This window comes from Dipteris shenzhenensis, chromosome 28 (assembly GCF_047967505.1).
Source record: "Dipteris shenzhenensis isolate YYH24624 ecotype China chromosome 28, Dip_SZ_1.0, whole genome shotgun sequence".
NCBI classification, from domain to species: Eukaryota; Viridiplantae; Streptophyta; class Polypodiopsida; order Gleicheniales; family Dipteridaceae; genus Dipteris; species Dipteris shenzhenensis.
This window is the reverse complement of record NC_141623.1, coordinates 49,671,451-49,692,979: the sequence shown is the minus strand read 5'-3', so window position 1 is coordinate 49,692,979 and position 21,529 is coordinate 49,671,451. Positions and strand designations below refer to the sequence as shown.

Below are 21,529 nucleotides of genomic sequence, written 5' to 3'. Positions count from 1 at the left end.
ATGAACATATCTAGCTACATACATTAATGATTTTCAACATGAATCTACATTAAAAATAACAAAGAACGTAAGCATATTTACTCATAGTTAAAATGCATAATCCTATAGATCCACCATGCAATTGTATTACAAAAGAGAAAAGTGCATGCTTAAATGTGAGTGGCCATAAACAACCTGAGTTGAATATATTCCTCTAGGCACATCAATGAAGCAAGGAGGGACAATGCGACAAGTAGATGCTGATTAAATGTTTAAGATAAGAGATCGTAGCCATGCAATCTTAGTACGCTTGTGCTAAAGAAAACAAGGCATGTTGTTAAAGGTAATGAGAGGATAAAGTGAAGATCTCAAGGGGACATTATATTTCTAGTCATTAAAGACATGTGTTGTCCCTTCCCTAATGCCCTAAGCATTAAGAGGGCCTTTCATGATATTAGAACATCTTAAAGTCAATGAAGTGATGGGGAAAGTATTTTTTGTACGTATAGAATACTCTTAGAATTTTGAGAGCATTTTCCCAAAAGAACACTTTTGTAATGTATGAAAGAAGGGGTTTATGTAGAAAGAGAACTTAAAAGTCATATCAATTCATGTGTTGAAGTACAACATAGTCCACATGTTATTCGTTCTCACAAGTTTAAAAGGTAGCACAGAATAGGAACCTCACTAGATGACTAGAATTTTTTGTTTTGTTAAAAAATTCAATGATAAACATAAGTGGTACTCTCGTAGTGAGAGATATCGCTATGATTCTATTATTAGTATTGCATAATACTTCAAGCCATTTCCAATGGATGGATCTTCATTTGTAGCATGATTTGTCCATGCTTCTTAAGAGATACATCTTAAGAGTGTGAAGACATACAAAAATTATATAACTATTACGCTATTGTCAATGTTTGTACAGTAGCCATTGTTGCAATTATTAGAATCACCCATTCCAAAGATGAACCAACTAAAGGCTATAGTGAAACCCATATTTTATGATATTTGAGTGGGATACTCCTTTCATGCCTTGTACGTGTGATAGTTGCATATGTGACATGTGCCAAAATATTGTATATTTTCTTGAATCTATACAAGTTCTAATTAATAATATGTATATGCATAATTCTTTTATCATCTATGCTTTAGGTATTTCTTATAGTACAAATATTATCATGATAATCCATGCCAAAGCATAATGTTCCACAAGTAAGTAAACAAAACTATTGTGGGATTTAATAACAAATGAAAATCGCTATAGAATCTGTCCCTATAGAATCTGCATATCCAAGGGCCCAGGGGTATTAAAAAACCCCCCTTAGCACCAGTAAATGGTAGGGATTTAAGAGTAGCCATTTTCCTCTATCAAACTTCTTAATGGACTCACATACCAAGGATTTTACTACACATAACTTTCGTATGTCCATTCAAGGGGTAATAACAAAAACGTACTTCTTATATTCCTGTCTTCTTATTCAATTTTGAACTTTAATTTAGTGATAGATGTCAACTTAATAGATTAAAATGCTCTCCTTTTGAATGCACGTTGTATGGTTATATGCTTTGGTTGTACCACCTTGATAACATATTGATTTCTGTCGTTTGGGAGAAAGTATGATGATTTCTTAATTTTGACATTATAGAAAATTATGGCACTTTGAAAACATGTTGTGAAATTTTGGAGAACCATGTGAGTTGAAACACCAATGCTATACATAAAACTATTTTGTCGTGGTACCATAAAAAGTGATATTAGCTTAACGTATGATAGAATAGAGTATAGTATCCGATATATATCGGTGTTTAGATATAGTGAAAGCATTGCCCGAGCAAGATTGTACACCCCATCAATCTCATGAGACTATTTTTAGTTAAAGCAAAATCCCCCTTTCATTAAATGGCATAGAATAGCAATCATAAGGCAGGGATGGGGCTCCATTAGGCTCTAAGAGTTCCAATGTACATAAAGCAAGTAGGATATGCTGTAAAGAAGTGACATTGATGGATAAGACGTAATGATTGGGTATAGATGAGGTGGGAGAAATGAAGCACGCGTATAGTTAAAAAAAGGGAAATATGATTGACCCAACGAGTGTTTTCACAAAGACCATTTCCTTAACATATGCAAAAACCTTGAGTTAGAAAATTTAAAGGCCTTTTTTTTTGAAAATTTTAAGGATTTAAGGAGTACATTTGCCTTATAAGTTGCAAGTTTTAAAACCTTCTATTTCCAAAGTTTGAAGGTTAATTTCCAAAATTTGGAGACTGACTAACCCTCGGATGGTGTGAAAAGTGGCTCGTGTAACCATGACCCAAACTTTAGATCCAAACTTTTGTTTGTGCAGGAGAGTAGAATCTCAAAGGCTAGACCTTATGAGCTCGGAGCTCACAAAAGGCATTTTGAAACTTGGCTAAATGGTGCTGCTGGCAGTGTCTAATAGATAGGGAAGGACTGGCATACAAAGAGCTTTCGTGGTGCGCAAAAAACGAAAGGATGCAGTACACACACACATTCTCTCTCATATACGGCTCAAGACGTAGCGACTAGTATAAAGAACACGACCTGCCCATTCAGACTTATCCTCCTCATTTCTCCCTTCTGCATGCATTTGTTCAACTGTGATGCACTTGTCTTTCCGTAAAAGAGATATCCATCAATCCTCAAGCAGTTGTGTTGCGCTCGCCAATTAATTACACAAGGTACTAGCAAACTGTTTCTCTTTGTCTCTTTCTTTCTTTTTCTTTTGTGTCTTCATCTTGTTCATGCTCCTCATGACATCTTGCCTGACTGTCTTTCTCCTCGCTCTTTTTGTCAAAGGCCTGGAAGAGAAGCAATATCGCACACTTTAAGCTTCTGCACTTCCCAAGCAGCACGTAAGTAGTTCATCAGTTCCATGGACTCACCTAGTCCAACGGTGATCAATTGCCCTGTCTCAGGAGCTGATTACCACCTTACCACAGTGCAAACATCCGTTTCGCCTTCGGTCGGTCACACCGGTCATCAGCAAGCGGCAGCCCAAGAAATGCAGCTTGCACGCTGCCACCAACTTAAAGTGACAATACCTTCAATCGACGGCGAAAAGCGCCCTGAGAACATTATCCCGATGGGCCTACGTGAGATTGCTCTCGACGTCGAGCAAGAGCTCGTTGCACCCTTGGCGGATGAAAGTTGGCGTTCGCTGCAGCCTGAGAGCTATAAAGAGCGTCCCGCTTTAAAGCACATCACATACGTGACTCGTGAGATGTTCGACAACAGTTTCGACACCGAAAAGGACGAGAAACTCAAAGTAGATCTAGCTGCGGATGTTAGCGGCGTCTCCAACCAAGGAACCTCCACCTTCACGCAGGCGACCGTGAATTGCGTGAGCTTACTTTTCGGTAAATAGTGCTGCAAACTTCCAGCTCTCCTCTTCAGTCGATCTTCGGACGTGTTTATTCAAAAGTAGCGCGCGTTAAACAGACGTTTGCTTTCTGCAAGACGATAAGAGTCTCAAATTCATCAGGCTCTAACATTGCTCATTTCCCAGGACTCGGAATCCTTTCGTCTCCGTATGCGGTCGCTAAAGCAGGGTGGATGGGCGTTATTATATCACTCGTCGTATCAACCATTTATGCATACACCTCGTATTTGATGACGAGATGCCTCAAATGCCACCCGGATTGCTCCACTTACCAGGACGTCACCAAACTAGCCCTTGGTCGGAGGACACGGTTGGTGATCACAGCACTTTTCTACATCGAATTGACAGGCACCCTTGTGGGTTATTGCATCTCTGTTGGCGATAACCTTTCCCACATCTTTCCCAACTCGGAATTTGATCTGCCGGGCCTGAGCAAACGGAACTTCATGCTATTTGTTGCATCTCTTTGTATGCTTCCAACGGTGTGGCTGAGGGATCTCAGGGCGCTCTCTTTCACGTCGATGTGGTGTATTGTGAGCACCATATTGCTACTGATTGCTGTAATGCTGGCCGCAACCATCGATCATATCGGATTCTCCCACCCGATCCCAATCCTACGCCTTCAAGGAGTTCCAATCGCCGCTGGGCTCTATGCTTTCTCATATGGCGGCACCGGTGTGTTCCCAAGCATCTACAAGTCGATGAAGGATCCCACAAAGTTCACGCAGGTAGGTGTCTTGCTCCAGGCCCGCGACCTTCCTTAAGAGCTCCATTTTTGTCCTTCACTTCTTGCATAGTTCGGGTGAAAATATGTCTTCTATTCGTAACAGGTGCTGGTTCTCAGCTTTGTCATAGCGACTGCTTGCATTGCTGGGCTTGGTGTTGCTGGCGCGACGATGTTTGGAGATCAAACTGCCTCACAAGTAACTCTTAGCATGCCCATTCAGTTCATCAGCTCGAAGATTGTGTTGTGGATGACGGTGGTGACGCCCATGTTCAAGTTTGCGTTGCTGTTATCTCCCATCACCACAGCGCTGGAGACTGAGCTGCGTAGACGCTGGAAATCTTCTCCATCACTGCAGTTTGCAGTTGGAACGCTCATGCGCTCCATGGTCGTAGCTCTAATTGTAATCTTCTCCATGGTTTTCCCTTACTTCGACTGCATTGTCGCACTGATCGGCTCTTCCATGACGATTACAATCTGCATGATTTTTCCATGCATTTTCTACATCAAACTTTCTCCGAACACGCTTAGAATACGAACTCTTGCCATGATCTTCGCGCTGGTGGCTCTCGGCATCATTGCTGGAATGTGTGGTACTGTTGTTTCCTTCGAAGGCTTGATCAACAAAAAAAATAGCCACACCAATTGAGTCTATCACTTTTATATGCGTCCGCAATGCATCAAGATAAACCCCAACTTGAGGGAAAGCATTGTTGCTCCTTAATGACAAGCCTATATAAGAAAAAGCCGGTTTCTAGCTCATACATGAGATTTCTCCAGCTGTAAGATATCCATCCTATAGTATCCATGGTGACCTTCATGCTTCTCGCGAAGTGGAGTTTGACTCTCTGTACTTGAAACTAGTAAGATCTCGCAAAGGTTTCATCCAAATGCGCTTCGCAAACTTAAGAGGGGGTGGATAATAAGAACTTTTAGATCTGGATCCATGTAGGAGTGTTGTGAATCGATCTTTACCCTTTAGTATTCTTAATAAAGCATTCCCAATGCCCACCAATACGTTAAATTCTTTTTTAAACTATCTAGACATGTTTCTCTCCACAAAAATAGTCCCGACTACTTGAAGGGTTTGAATTGAAACACACCTAGCCTTAAAAGACCACTCCTTTTGAATCGCCGCTAAGAATAGGCCCTTATTCATAGACTGAGTTTTACTAAAAAAAACTAGATTTGCGGAAGGCAGTCTTTCCATCGTGGAGCAAGTAACTACTAACTTGAAATTGAAGCTGAATCCTTTTTATTTTATCAATTGTTTAAGGATAAAAGAGAATGAAAATAGGGAACATGAGACGTGACATAGGATCCATTAGGACTTGATCCTCCCTGCAAATGTCAGGGGTGGTGATTTATTATTGATTTTGTGATGTTCATATTTTGGAAGGTGAAGTCCAACAAATACATGAATATGGCGATAGAATAACTGATCCTTGTTGCAATTTTTATAATATCGTCACATGGACTACAACCATATGAATAAAGGTATAGTCATCCTTCAATCTCGCATCTATCTTGGATTTTCTTGCTCCCTCGCATCAATAACATGCATTAAATGAGAGGAATCTTATAAGAATTTAGATTAAAAACATGAAATTTTGAATGGATCAGTAATTGAAAATATTTATATTATAATATATAATATATAATAAATAATTATTATAACCACACTTAGTATGGGCAGGGAGGCGGCATGCTTCCTTTCCCAAAGAGTTATAATTCGAGGAAATGGGCCCTTCCTTGGGTGCCGAGATAACACCGAGAATATAAATGCTGAGAATATTAGTGCCGAGGATAAGTCTCGCGAATGGATAAGAAACTGGCATATTATCTGAATGTCAATAGTCATAATTGTAGTCAAACCGCGAGAGACTATATTCAAAAAACTTGCCAATGTGACCCTGAGAGGATCTACATGTGTCCTTGAGCGGGATGATTCCAACATTCTGAGATTGTTCAATAGACTCTGGACAGCACAAAAAGATAACTATCATTAGAGGAAGTTCAAAGTAGAGCACATAACATTCTCACTCTCCACTCACAAGGAACTTGTATCCGTTCACCATATAGGAAAAAAAAGGCATTTTCCTAGTTCCAAATGAGAGGAACTAGGAAAAGTCCTAACTAGAGAAAATGGGTCACTTCCTAGATACTCTTCCTAGGAAAAGGAAGAAGTCTTTTCCACATCCAATTTCCTATATAGGAGTTTAATCCTATATGGTATTTTTTTCCTATATAGCAATTTTTTCCTACATAGGTGTTTTTTCCTATATAGTTAATTCTTTCCTACATGGGGTTTTTTTTCCTACATAGGGGTTTTTTTCCTAGATAGTTAATTTTTCCCTCTATATCAACTTTAGAATATAGTGAAAACTTGGAAAAGAAAAGTAAAACAAAGTAGTTTTGTCGTTAGAGTAACTTTTCATTAAGATAAAAGTATTTATTTTACTTCAATCTTGAAAAAAAAATATTTCAACAAAATTCAATCTATAAAATACATAAGCTATATAAGTTTACTTGAAAATCATTGTTAATGAAAGAATAATTGTTTATTAACTTTACTATATAGAGAGAACTTGGAAAAGAAAAGTAAAACAAAGTAGTTTTTTCTTTATAGTAACTTCTTATTTAAATAAAAGTTGTTTTTTAATTTCAATCTTAAAAAATATTATTTGAACAAAGTTTAATCTGCAAAATATATAACTTGTATGAGTTTAATTAAAAATTACTATCAATGGAAAAATAATTGTTAAAAATGTTATAATTATACCAATTCTACATCATCAAGATGCAAAATTGTTGCTCCATGATTTTAAATGGCTATTTTGCCTTCTTGTAAAAGCCATTCTACTATGTCCTCTCTCATCGAATGATAATCCTTGTCACTTCGAATGACATTCAAACCTTTTGCCTTACTCTTTACGCAATTCCAAACAAGTTTTAATTGGCTATACATCTCATCTACAGTTCTAGCTCTAATGAATTTCATGACCATTGTTTCTTGATTAACTACATGACCATTGTTTCTTGATTAACTACACTCCAGCCCTTATAACAAATGACAAAGTAAAGTAAATCAAAATTTAATGCAAGTCTAAATATCTTAATTTATCACTTGTATTGAGAATAATAATAATTTTAATTAAAAAATATTAAGTAATACAATGGAGCTTTAAAAACTCCATGAGTAATTATGCTTTATCTCACCTTAATAGGCTATGCAAAATCTTTACTTTTCAATATTGGATCTTCTCCATTCACAATCCAAACATTTAACCAAATTCATAACCATAATAAAATGAAATCACCTTTGTTAAGAAAACTTTTTCTAAGAGTTAAATTCTAAGAGATGTACACTTTATTCTATACTTTATAATATAAAAAATAAGTGAAATGCAAACATCATTGCATACCTTGATAGGTTGTTGACTCCTTTGACTACTAGATTTTTGTTGCTTTGATTTCTTATTCTAGAAAGAAAATAACAACACAAAGTACACTAAGAAATAATTACATCAATTAATAAGATGACTAACCTAGAAAGACAAACATTGTAACATGCTTACCTGCATACATGATGAATCTTGTGGGGCCATGTCATTTCTATCCATACCTTGAAGAAGTTGAAAAAATGATCCACAAATTGGGAATTGTGTCCCATTTTCCACACTTGTAATAATCATCCTACAAATGAATTACAAAAGGTATAAATTAATGAGTGTAAGAATCTGTTTTAACACAACCTTGGAAAGATGAAAACATGCAATGAAAATACACATTTAAAATCGCTCAAAATTTAAACATGCAAAAACATAATTAAAATTTAAGAACTCTTGGATTCAACATGACATAAGTTACTAAGTACCTCATTCACAAAAGATCCATCCACGTCACTCTTGTGATCCATATGGGTAGATGTCTCATCATCCTATAAAAATTTATGTCCATCCAACTCATAATAATGAAACTCTAATTCTTTAAAATCATCATGGAAACTCAAATGGCTGTGTTAAGAAATTAAATGACTATGAGCTTTATCCTATTAAACTAGAAGCAAATATAAGATTATAACTTTCTTTGCCACTTTTTTATTCACACCATAAGACTAGATGTCAATACCTTATCCATGCAAAAAGTGTGCATAACTCTAATGTTATCATGATCCTCCATGTGAATTGATTCATTATGCACATCCTTCACAAAGATAAATACAAATATGATGAGTAAATAAATAAGAGTTAACACAACAGAATCTCAAAAACTCAAGGATTCAAATGATAAAAGCTACTAGGTAGCACATATATAAAGAATGCAAAAGTTCAACACCAAACATTGAAGATATCTTACATACTAGAACACTTCAAAAATTTATATACTACATGCATTGGAATAAAACTAAGCATGTTCAATAATTAAATCATGCTTATTACAAAACCATAGGATATGAAAAGCACAATCATTAAGGCTAATGGAAGACATGATGCAATGGAGATATTGAAGACATCTTACACACTAGAACAATTCTGAAGATGATAATGAATTGTATGATCCATATAGTGGAATAAAACTAATCATATTTGATAAAACTAATTGCCACAAACATTCAACGCCAAATAATGAAGACATCGTATGCACATTAAATCATGCTTATTAGAAAACCATAGGATATGAAAAGCACAATCAAGGCTAATGGAAGACATGATGCAACAAAGATGTTGAAGAGATCTTATACACTAGAATACTTTTGAAGATGATAATCAATCATACAATCCATGTAGTGGAATAAACTGAGCATATTTGATAAGAAATTAATTGCCACAAACATTAAACACCAAACATTGAAGACATCATATGCACATTAAATCATGCTTATTACAAAACCATAGGATATGAAGAGCACAACCAAGACTAGTAGAAGACATGATGCAATGGAGAGATTGAAGACATCTTATACACTAGAATTCCACAGACGATAATCAATCATACAATCCATGTAGTAGAATAAAACTAAGCATAGTTGATAAAATTTAACTGCCACAAGCATTCAACACCAAACATTGAAGACATTGTATGCACATTAAATCATACTTATTACAAAACCATAGGATATGAAGAGCACACCCAAGGCTAATGGAAGACATGATGCAATGGAGAGATTGAAGACATCTTAAACACTAGAACACTTCAGAAGATAATAATCAATCATTAAATCCATGTAATGGAATAAAACTGAGCATATTTGATAAACAAATAATTTCCACAAACATTCAACACCAAACATTGAAGACATCGTATGCACATTAAATCATGCTTATTACAAAAACATAGGATACGAAAAGCACAATCAAGGCTGATGAAAGACATGATGCAATGGAGACATTGAAGATATCTTATACACTAGAACACTTCCAAAGATGATAATCAATCATAAAATCCATGTAATGGAAAAAAACTGAGCGTATTTGACAAAAAGTTAATTGCCACAAACATTCAATACCGAACATTCAAGACATCGTATACACTAGAACACTTCTCAAAATGATAGTCAATTGTATAATATACATGTAATGAAATGAAACTGAGCATTATTGATAAAAGATTAATTACCACAAAAGCTTCAAGCTGTGTCACAAATTAATTTCTATGCCACTTTTGTATTCACAACATAGATTACTAGATAGTACCTTCTCCATGTGAACATAGATTACTAGATAGTACCTTCTCCATGTGACAAGACTCGACAACTATGTTGTCATGATCTTGCATGTGCGTAGATTCATGAAGCATCTCCTTCATGTTGGAAGGCTCGGCAACTCTTATGCTATCATGATCATGCATGTGCATAAATTCACAAAGCATCTCCTTCAAATAGATAAATACAAAAATCATCTTAAATAAATTTCAGTAAACACAATATCATCTTAGATAATTTTGAGTATATTTGTTGATACATGCAATTAAGGTCTCAGAGGGGTCACTTAGTGTAATATGTCTATATCATGTGCATTCAAGGCTTCTTTTATAAACCCCTATGTTACCTATTTTTTGTATTTCCTTATACCCCCTCTGTAAAATTTTGCAAAATTTATAAATCCCATAATGTAAATATATTTGCTTCTTGCAAAAACATAGAGGTGTCAGTGACAAAAGATGTGATGATGGATATGTTACTTGCAAAGGATGGGGTTGATGTGGAAACACTTGATAATCATCAATTTCAAGAGGCTTTGGATACCATCACACCAATAACATAGAGGAGGAGGCTTCAAAGAGTGGTGGAAAGTGCAAGAAGTGAAGCTAGAGGAGAAGATGGTGAATTGGATTCAATAATGGATCTAAAATGGAGATGCAAGTACCCATATGTGCAAAGCATTTTATTTTTCAGACAATTGCAAGATGATGTGCAACCACATATTTTTAAAATGTCCACCATTGGTCCAGGTTCTGGCGTGGATCTGGTGAATTGCATGTGCCCCCAGGGAAGCCTTAAGTCACAATGGGTTCACTTTGACCATGTCCATTGAGTAAAAGGATGGTCGACAATGGGAGCTCATGTACATGACCCCTTCATAAGAGAACTTCAAACAATAGCAATATGTGAATTTAAGGTACAAGATACAAATGCACAAGTTCAATTCTGGAGTCTTTTGAACAACCAGATGGAGAAGAGTGGATTTGAAGCACCTGAATTTTGGGGATTTATGCCAGATGTTGCAGGTGCAAATTGGCTTATTGTCCGCACAGTGTACAATGGGGGCCCTCAAAATGTGATGGAGGGTAAAGAAAGGACATGTGGTTTCCACTGGGAGATGAGCATGGTTGAGCATACAAAAAGGTGCATAAAGCCTCTGTTTCATGAAGAGCATAAAGTTATGTGTCAAAAATGGAAGGTCGCAACAACAACAGCTTCTATTGACTAGTGCAAGAGATGGTTGACATTGTATTGGTCTCCAGTCCATGTTAAATAGAGCGAGTTGCCAACACTATAGACATGATTAGCTTGGTGGGATGTTAGAGTCTCCCAGTGGGGAGGAATGTTCTTGCAACAAGATGAACATTCAACTTTTGTTCCAACTACAAATCTTTCGGAGACAAAACACTCAAGCATGAGAGCAACACATGACTATGAAAAACATATCTCATTGTATGAAGCTTGTGCAGCAGACTTGGCAATGAGTGTGCTTCAATGTGCTCATTACAATGCTTTCACGTCTGGCAAACATCTTGGAACATGACAAAATTTGAAAACCCTCTGAAAGTGCATTGTTGATGGAAGTGGATCTAGTAAAAGGGGGACAGGAATAAGCTTATTGCTTTAACACACACATTGCTTGAGGAGGCTGGGATACACTCCCCCAAGATGAGTAGACCAATAGCAGAGCCTATAAGTGTGCAAAGAAATAGGAGTTCCACATGTTCATCTGTGATAGATGCACTTGATAGTCATCGGCCCGAATACATTACAGTCACGATAAGGAGAGTGGCTGGAAAGAAATGACAACTTGAGTTTGTGAGTCCTTCTAAGGAGGAGGTTTGTAAAGAGACAGAGATACATGATGCCAATTTGGCCATTAGGAGAACTGAGCCACACAGTGTTGTCACATGCTTCAGATACCTGCAGGAAACTCGGCAACGATGTGGAGCAATGATCAATGCACTTGGAAGAAATGCTAGCCATGGTGTGCCAGCTCAATGCTTCAAGGGAAGAAGACAACACCCTAATGGAGTGACAGAGCAACTAGTTTGGTCCTGCAGCACTTCTGTGACCCACACTTGAAAGTTTGATATGTCCATTCAAGGTGTTCCTGGTAATGCGCCAGGTGTTTGGAAAGTTGCAAGCAGAACATCTATTACTATGGAAGAGAGGGAGAACCTCATGAAGGCAGGGTTTGTGTTTGAGGCAGATGATGTAGTCGGTTACATGGGACCCCCGTCTCGCTTGAAAAAAACACATACACCAAGCCCTGTCTATCCTCCATGGTAAGATCGTGTCATGTGGAGAAGTAAATTAAATAAAGAGTTCATTGAAAGGATTGATAAGGAACTTACGGAGAAAGGGGAGGTTGTTAGAGAGAATATTATAATTCCAAATGAGGTATATGTGTTTCATGCTCGTACATCTGGTTGAATCTTTTAGGGCCTGACATACTCTGTGTTGATTTCAGAATTTCCACGTTGCACATGCCTTGACTTCACATAGAGGGAGGCAAGTAAAAAACCTTACATGCCTTGCAAGCACATTTACTTTGTGTTCACTGCAGTGCTAGGATTCATGAGTGACAAAGTGCATCAATTTATGCACCAGGAAGCTCTGACAAAGGTTGAGTTATTTCAAGCTCTAGGGGGCAGGAGACAACCAACTTCAATTGAGTAGATGATGCCAAAGACTTTCTGGTGTGCAGACAATTTATGTATGAACCCTCACATATTTTCCTAGTGCATCAGATGTAGTGTGTTTTTTTGCTCTATAAAGCTATGGCATAGCTGGATTTACTTCCAAGTTTGGGATCAAATATATGGTAGATCCTATGCAAGCATGGGAGACACGACATGTATATGTGGCACATCGGCATGTTTACATATTTTGTCATCATGTATGGATGTTCAATTTGATGTGGTCTTTATTTTTTCGAAACCCTTTTTTTTTTTGTACTTCTATGTATTTATGTATCCACAAATAATGTAGTGTGTGTAAAAGTATCCACCATGCCAATCTCCCCATGGGCTATGGCTTGTCACTAGATAAATCAATGCCTCGTGATCCACAATATGATGCCAATTTAGATTTCAGATGCTTCCACAAAGACATGGAATTTCAACTTTTAGTCTAGCGGTAATAGGATGGGTGCTATAACAAGCATCTTTTTAAACAAAGTTGAATGCCCTCTGATCGGTGGAGACCATGTGACTAGAGGCATCACTATCAATATGGCCCACAAGATACAAGGATCTCGGAGACCATGGACCCCACCCACAACATAAGACAATCACAGAGACTCAGATACGAGATGTTTTCACAGCTCACAAGAGAGGAGCTATCATGGCACATGGCTATGTCTTCTAACTCTGACTTTGATTATGAGTCTTGTTATTTGTCCTTAGTTTTGGACTTTGAGTTTTCTTTCTATAAAGTGTTTGAGTTTTTCAAATCTTACATGTCAGGTACCAGTTTTCATTGTGCAAACTATCACCTTCAACATCTATCAAGTGAGGATGCAAGGTGCTCTGAGGATCACCTTGAAGAAGAGGCAACCAAAAATGCAACATCTAGTTTGCAAATTGTAGTAGAGATAGCAACCTCCTCTATAGTTATGGTGAAACACAAAGTTTCATTTGCCCCTAGGAAAAGACTTCACAATTAGACATCCCAGGTTGCACAGGATGAGGAGAACATATTGGATTCTACAAAACCTTCTCCAAAAAGGTTGTCCACAGGGGCTTTTTACTGTCTTCCATAATTTCAAGTACGAATATGAATTAGATGACAAGATTACATTAAATGTTACTTGGTTGAAAAATATTGGTTTGTATGAATATCACAAGCTCGATTGGTGAAAGCGAGGTGAAAGCATGCCTTCAATCTCCATGTCACACAATAGTTTTCATAGTTGTAGGCCAGTAAGGGTTTCTTAACACCATAGATGCCAGTCGCTCCTGAGTTGATTCCTCAAATCTTCAAAATTTCCTTTGGATTATGTTGTGTTAAGTGATTGTGAAGTGTCTGCACGAAGCGATGAGAAAGGAGCTCAACAGGCCACCCCACAAAAGGGATATCAAGCATTGTAGAAAACAAGTTAGGCAGGTTTAACGCTATCGGTACTTGGAAAGGAATTTGCTGTTAACAAAGTATAACTTTATGAGCAAAGATACTTTCACCCCATTGTATCTAGAAAAGCAAGGGCAACCACTCAATTGGGCAGGGATCTTACATGAACAAATAATGGGAGAAATGTTGGGTACATATAAGAGAAGAAGCACACAAGCCCATATGTGTGAAGCAATCACTTAAAGGAGATGGATCTATTTTTTAAAAAGGAGTTGGAAGGCTGTAAAATGTGTGGGGAGAGACTTTCAACTCAAAAAAAGAAAGTATATTGTTACAATGCATTCGTCGACACGTTCAATCGTAAACCCATGGTTAACAAATCAAGATTACTAAAAGAGAGAGTGAGTGATTGATTGCAAGCACTTAAAGAGGTAGTGAGTTGATGATCCCCATGATTCCTATTGGTGGTGTTCCCTAAAGATAGGAAGATACTCATCTTAATGTAAAGTGGTCTCTTCTGGAGTAGTTCTTCTCTACAACAAGTGAGAAAGCTTTGTGTGTTCTTCTCAGCAAGGTTGATCCCAACCCTACTGATGCTGGTCCATTCAATCATATTCCTTCTACTCAGATGTTGGATGATGTTACTCTCTCATCTCAAATGCAGGCTACATAGGAGAAGTCTATTGACCCTACCCAAGGTGTTCCTACTGATGTTCCTGTTGGTACTACTGTTCCTATTGTTCCTATTGTTACTATTCCGGCTACTGACTACAATGAGGAATCTACCAGTATCTCCTTCCATGTTCCTGATGCATCTCTCAATATTTAATGAGGAATCTACTATTTTTTGCTGTTATCACTCTTAATGTAAGAGAGTAAGCCTATGTGAGGTCAGCTCACTTGTTTTGGATGAACTCTGATGATGTAAAAAGTTTACTCAAGTTAATATAAAAAACTTTTTTCTGCCCAAAAAAAGAAAAAAAAGTGGTCTCTTCATCGAGATAGGCACAAGCACTAGCAATAAGTCTCATAAAGAGGGTAGTGTCGGATATGTTAGATGATTCCTTATCACAATCCACCCTTCAATTAGAATGGTTAAGTTTAAAACTACCACGTTAAGAATGTTAGATGTGACATCGTCTTACTTGAATTAGTGTGGCAAAAAAGAAAGTTATTGGCTAGAATAAAGGATGTCCTCTTATAAGAGAATCTAGTCCCAATACCAGATTACCAAAGTATCCTTGTATTAGCTAGGTGGTGTGGGACACTTAGTAGATGGTGGATGATGAGGACTGAGGTAATCGAAAGTGGTTGACGAGTGATTGGTTGAGAAAGTTCTCATCCAAAGGAACTTTCAAGTTAGTGCACTCCTAGCTTATAAGTCTACGGTCGGTCAACAAAAAACAAATAGAACTTTTGAGTTCTAGAGGATTGCCCAAGCGAATAGAGACTTTGGTTTGGTTTCAATAGTCCAAAATGGATTAAATCAAAGGTGTTGGTTTATTCCAATGAAAATATACGCGAGTATACCAGAGTATCTCGGCTATTCAGTGAGTTTATCGACTGCTTTATGGGTTGATTGTGTCAAAGGTCTTAGTTTATTCCAATGAAATATTATGAGTATACTAGAGTATCTCAGCTCTTTAATGAGTTTATTGGTTGCTTTATGGGCTGATTGCCTATAGTAAGCAAGATACAAAGTTCAATGATTACCTTGGCATGCTGTTCTCTAAGATTTGATACTATGCTAAGCTAGAGTATACTTGATCCCTCATGGAGAGTTGATTCAATTGAGAAAGTTAATCCAATTCCAAAAGAGATGCTATGAGCATGGCCATAGTAAAAGTGAACCCAACAAGTTCCTTCAAGTTACTTGTATTGCAAGTCACTAATAAAATGGCGAGACACATACCATTTTCAACTTTGAGTCTTCATGGTCATTGGACTCAAGGAAGAGCTTGACATTTGGAAATTTCTAAAGATCTCTAGGAGATGCGAAAAATTAGGAAGGAAAATGTTAGATGGGCGCAGGACCATGCTAGACATTATGTTGATAGTTTACCTTCGAGGAAGGTGCTAAAGTGTATTTGAGGGTTCCTGAGCAAAGTCCTTAAAGTTTGAGGTAGTTCCTAAACTATCACCAAGGTATTGCAGCCTAGAATTGTGCTTATAAGTTGGTCTTAGTAGAGGGCACTAAAGTTAATCTAGTCTTCCATGTGAGTAGACTATCGAAAGTTTTAGGTAACGATGCTAACATTGTTGGCGTAGAGGTACTAGAAAATCTTATTGAGCTATGGAAGGATATAGGCTTGAGGAAGGCTATACTTGGGAAAAGTTGAGCACACTTTACAAAATATTTCTAGAATTCATTTTGTAGGACAAAAACTCTCATTAAGCAAGGGGTTTTGTTACGACAATGGTAATTCTAGGAATTAAAGTGAGATCACAACTGACATTCATTTCATAATTTCCTTATCCTTGTTCAAACAGTGTTACTAAGACACTAAGGAACATTATTGCCATGGAGTCAAAACTTAAACATCATGGTTGCACAATCCTTTTTGTCCCTTTGGCACCTATGTTAGCCAACGTTATACCTTCTGATTTGGGAAATCTTGCATCTTCTATAATACTCCATAATCATGATCCAAAAGAGACAAATGAAAACTATAACTTCAATGTATCCAATAAAATTCTTTGTAGGTTTTTAATTTTGATGCAAATTAAGTACTGCCCTATGGATAAGAATTAAAGAAATTTTGAGCATTTTTTGCATGTCAATAGTTGTGTCTAAATGGTAAATTCTTTATGTCCAATGCCAAGTACTACTCTCATATAGTGTCTAATCGGACCCCAAACTTGTACAAAATTCTTTATCAAGCCTAGAATTAAGGACATCATTATATTTTAACATTTTTTGGGCTTCAAACATTTATTCTAGTATGACTATGAAGACGAGCTTTTTGTTTTATCATTTAGAAGATTAATACTTGAGAATAGATATGAGCATCATTTGTTTCATGTATAGTTTTATCATGAACGAGTCAAGAATCGAATTTCTTATGTATCAAAGTTTTGTAGCCACTATTGAGGGAGTATTGAGGAGCAAGAAGATGCATACAAACTTTGAGACATAAGAAAGTTGATTCTTGACTCGTTCTTGACAAAAACTATACATGAAATAAATGATGCTCATAACTATTCTCAAGTCTTAATCTTCTAAATGACAAAACAAAAAACATGCCTTCCTATTCACACTAGAATAATCCTTTGATCCCAAAAAATGCTAAAATATAATCAAGTCCTTACTTCTAGGCTTTAATTTTCTATAATGGTTTTGCAAAAGCCTACTTCACCATAGTTTTATATTGAATATATTTTATAGTATTTTATTTTACACCCATTTTACATATGCCTATATTGAATGTGTACTTTGACAGGTAATAGTGTTAAGATCAAGATTGTGTTTTAAATACTTATGAGCACCATATATATAGTATTTTATCAAGAATGAGTCAAGAATCAACTTTCTTAGGTCTCAAAGCACTATTAATGAAAAAGAGTATGTATCTTTTAATTAAAATATCATGAAAGGTTCAATTGGTATGTTGACATGCATATATTATTGATGGCTTGTTGAGGCCTTGTTTTGAAATTGTGGATTATTTATCAATATAAACACACACACACACATGTGCACCCCCCCCCCCCCCCCCCAAACACACACACACATACATACATACATGTATATATATTGCAAACCTTCCCTATTTTTTTTCTTACTATACCAACCTTTGGTATGACCATAATTTATGATATTTTTCCCTCCATTCTAGTAATGTTTTCATGATTTGTTCATGTACGTCAAGTATAGGCAGTTAGACTTTAGGCTATGTAGATATTGAAAAATAGAAAGGAATAGTGAAAGGGCTTACATTGTGTCATTAATTCAATGAAGGGACATATATTTCAAAAAAATAAATGAAGAAATTATAGGTTTCAATAAGTAAAGAAGAGTTCCATATGTTTAGCTCAAGGGAAGGAGGGGATTAATAAAGAATCACAAAGTAACATGTGGCTTGAGGGTTTTGTCTCTTTTCATCACCTATTGAAGTGATGCACTTAAAAAACAAAATTCCATTGCAAACACACTCAAGGGACAATGAATCACTTAAGGCTGATCAACCATGAAATTTTTGATTGATGTCCAATGGATCCTTATGTATTCTCAAAATATGTCCTCCACTCTCAAAAAGCCTCCCAAGGACATATTTGCCTATGCCAAATTTCACTCCTCTAATGAATTGTGGAGCTCTCCTATTTAAAATAAAATTTATCATGCCTCATGAAATGTGGGAGATTCCAAACCAAGAAAGCAACCATAATATATGTGAGGAATTTTGCCAATGCAATGATATATATATATATATAATTTATTTATTTATTTATGTAGATAGATAGATAGATAGAGAGAGAGAGAGAGAGAGAGAGAGAGAGAGAGAGTTCACATAAGGGTAGAGGGATTGTATAGACAAAACAAAACATTTGATCTACAATCTATAATTAGTCCTTTAATATAAGCTTAAGCTCCTAATTGGGGTTTATCTAGTTTTAAAGTGCTCTTTAGAATGATTCTAGTAGTTTGCTAGGTTATATGCACCTCATATATTAATATTTTTGTGATGAAGATGAAATGGAAAATCCACATGGACTTTTTATTAAGTGGAATTCTTTACCATAGCCTTTTAAAATTAACTTGAAGTCCCTCAATGGTGACATAAGGCTTCTAGAAAGGCAATGAATGAAGAAGGGATAGGTCATGGTGGAAATGTACTCAAGGGAATTGCTAAGGAATGAAAAATCAAAACATGAGAAGTAACTACCCCAGCCATACCTTGTTGAACAAGAGAAGAAACCCTGAGCCACACCTTGTTGAAAAGAGTAGTAACCAGCCCTAGGGGCACCTTGTTGAAAACATGTTTTAATTCAATCCAAATACATTTTCTTATCCTTGTACCCCTAGTCAAATATTTATGTAGAATTCCAGCCATGTATTGCCTTAAATTGCATGTAGACATTTTCATATGATATTTCATTTTGATATAGTCACATATGACACATCATTTGCTCCTATAAATTTGAGGCGAAAGCAAATTTGTTCTTGGTTGAATATGTAAGTATACCACATGGGTCCCAATGTTTTTAAATTAAAATTTAAGGTAAATTTCCAAAAAGGTATTTTTAATATGGGGCATTTTAATTGAATTTTGGAAACAACTTGTAATTGTGTATAGAAAGAGGCATCTTTTTGTTCATTCAAATTTCAATACATCTTCTTATCCTTGGACCCCCTAGTCAAATATTTACATAGAACACAAGCCATTTATTGCCTTAAATAGCATGTAGACATTTTCATATGATATTTAATTTTGATATAATCACATATGACACATCATATGCTATTTAATTTTTCTATAATCGAATATGACACATTATATGATATTCAATTTTGGTACAATCTCATAAGATACAGCATATGCTTCACCAATAGTCTCTTATAAATTTGAGAGAGAAGAATTTTTATTTTTAAATAAAGTGGTTCGTTATAGCTACATCAAAGAAGCATGTTGCCTAGATGTTGCTCATAATTTCCCTCGATAGTGATCCCCAGGGGGTCCACCTAGAAATAAGTAAACCACGTGGGTTCAAATAAAGGGGGGGAGAGAGAGAGAGAGAGAGAGAGAGATCACATAAGGGTAGAGGGATTGTATAGACAAAACCAAAAGTTTGATAGACCATCGATGATTAGTCCTCTTAATATAAGCTTAAGCTCCTAATTAAGGTTTATTTGGTTTTAAAGTGCTCTTTAGAATGCTTTTAGTAGGTTGCTAAGTTAGATACACCTCACATATTAATAGCTTTATGATGGGAATCTCTATGATCGAATAGAGTTTTGCTAATGGTCTTCCTATGTTGTGAGCCCCAAACATTGGGAAAATCGAGTCCTACATCACATATCAAGCTCATGGAAATGCTAGGGACGGATCTCATAAAATAGTAGGTGAGAAGACACTTATATCCTCTGGGTTAGGCTTTGTTGATTTTGGTATGTAGCAACATAATTGCAATCCCACACGCTAGGGAGAGTGGATAAAGCAATACCTAAGATCTTAAGACCGTTGAGTTTCTCACGTCAGGTTTTCTTTACATCTCCCTTTGACCCATTCTTTCATGATGCCATGCTCGTTTCAAGGAGAACAACGTGCTCGAAGGACATGATTTTAATTATAGACATTTTCAACATTTTAGATTTAGCAAATACAAGTCAATGGAAGTCTTTTGTACCACTAAAGTATAGTCATTATGTAAGCAATTGATAAGAGCACATTCCCATAATCATATGACAATGGATGGGTTTGGCAGGAAGCATGCTGTCATGTGTCTAGGAAGCCTGGTGGGATGTCAAGCCATCTGGTGAATATTATCAAGCTATAGGTTTTTCTGTGATGGCAAGGGCCTTCATTTTCAAGGTAAAATCCTAATGCTAGAAGAGCCCCTAAGTGCCCCACTATTTTAAGGTAGTGCTTTTGGGAGCAACTTTACTTTAAGTCCATCCCATAGAGCACCGTACCATTACTTATAGTCATACATATGAAGGTATGATAGTCTATCTAAATATGCTCTTTGCCCCTTGCCATGAATTGCCAAATATTTAGGTTATACACAAACAATCTAAGGTAATCATTAGGTTGTATTGACCCTTCCAGTGTAGAGGAATGGTCTACACCTATTTCCCTCTTTAAAAAATGCTAGGCTATGGCTCTTGAACAAAGAGGGGAATGTTTGATTTAAGAGATGCTTGACAACAAAAAGTACAATCAATTCATTATGAAGCAAAAGGACTCACACCCGTCATAGGGCAGTGACTAACTAACGCCCTTACACATGGATGGGACTAGCATAGGTTTCGAATAGGAGCCTCTTTTTCATCATTACTCCCATCCTAGACCAAGTTGATTTGACTGTTGGCACATGGACACATATAAAGAGAATCAGTCCTAATTTATTGTTCTACTCATGGGCACGTAATACTTCTCCTCACAAACCTTTATCATGGTTCAAAAAGCATGACTTTTTGAACTAATTTTCCAACATGTGCCTAGATTAGCAAAAAAAATTTCTATCTTTCCATAAACCCTTAGAGGACCTTCCCAAGGAGGTTGCTAAGGCTGAAGTTTCAACATTGAAGCTAGCATGTACATAACAAGTTCCCATAAAGTCTTTGCCTTATCTCAAAATGACATTTACGAGGCTTGACAGGGTCTTGGAGACTCGTTGGCCAAAAGTGTGGAAGATAGATATATTAGATTAAATCTCAATGTTTGGCCATTGCTATGCTCTGTTAGCAAGAGTGTTCCATAGAAAATATTTTTCTTAACCAATCACAAAACTTGGGGTTTCAAAATTCAAAAGGCTTTTCTTCCAAATCTGCAGACTTTTTTAGCAAAAATATAACTAAACAGGCTAGAATTTTGCAGAGTTTACAAAAAATGAGAGAGCATTTTTTATAGGTTAAAATGAAAATGCTGCAGGTGCATTGTATCTAGTTGTGTGAACACTACCCTCAAACAAGCTTGTTAG

General features: G+C 36.5%; 1 protein-coding gene across 1 annotated transcript; it reads left to right on the top strand.

Moving 5' to 3' along the window:
• Positions 1 to 2,879: 2,879 nt before the first annotated feature.
• Positions 2,880 to 4,759, top strand: LOC147883676 (amino acid transporter AVT1H-like). The gene is made up of 3 exons (XM_087399556.1): positions 2,880 to 3,363; positions 3,513 to 4,114; positions 4,217 to 4,759. The coding sequence occupies exons 1-3, from the start codon at positions 2,880 to 2,882 to the stop codon at positions 4,757 to 4,759; spliced, it is 1,629 nt and encodes a 542-aa protein (XP_087255682.1).
• The last annotated feature ends 16,770 nt before the right edge of the window (positions 4,760 to 21,529 follow it).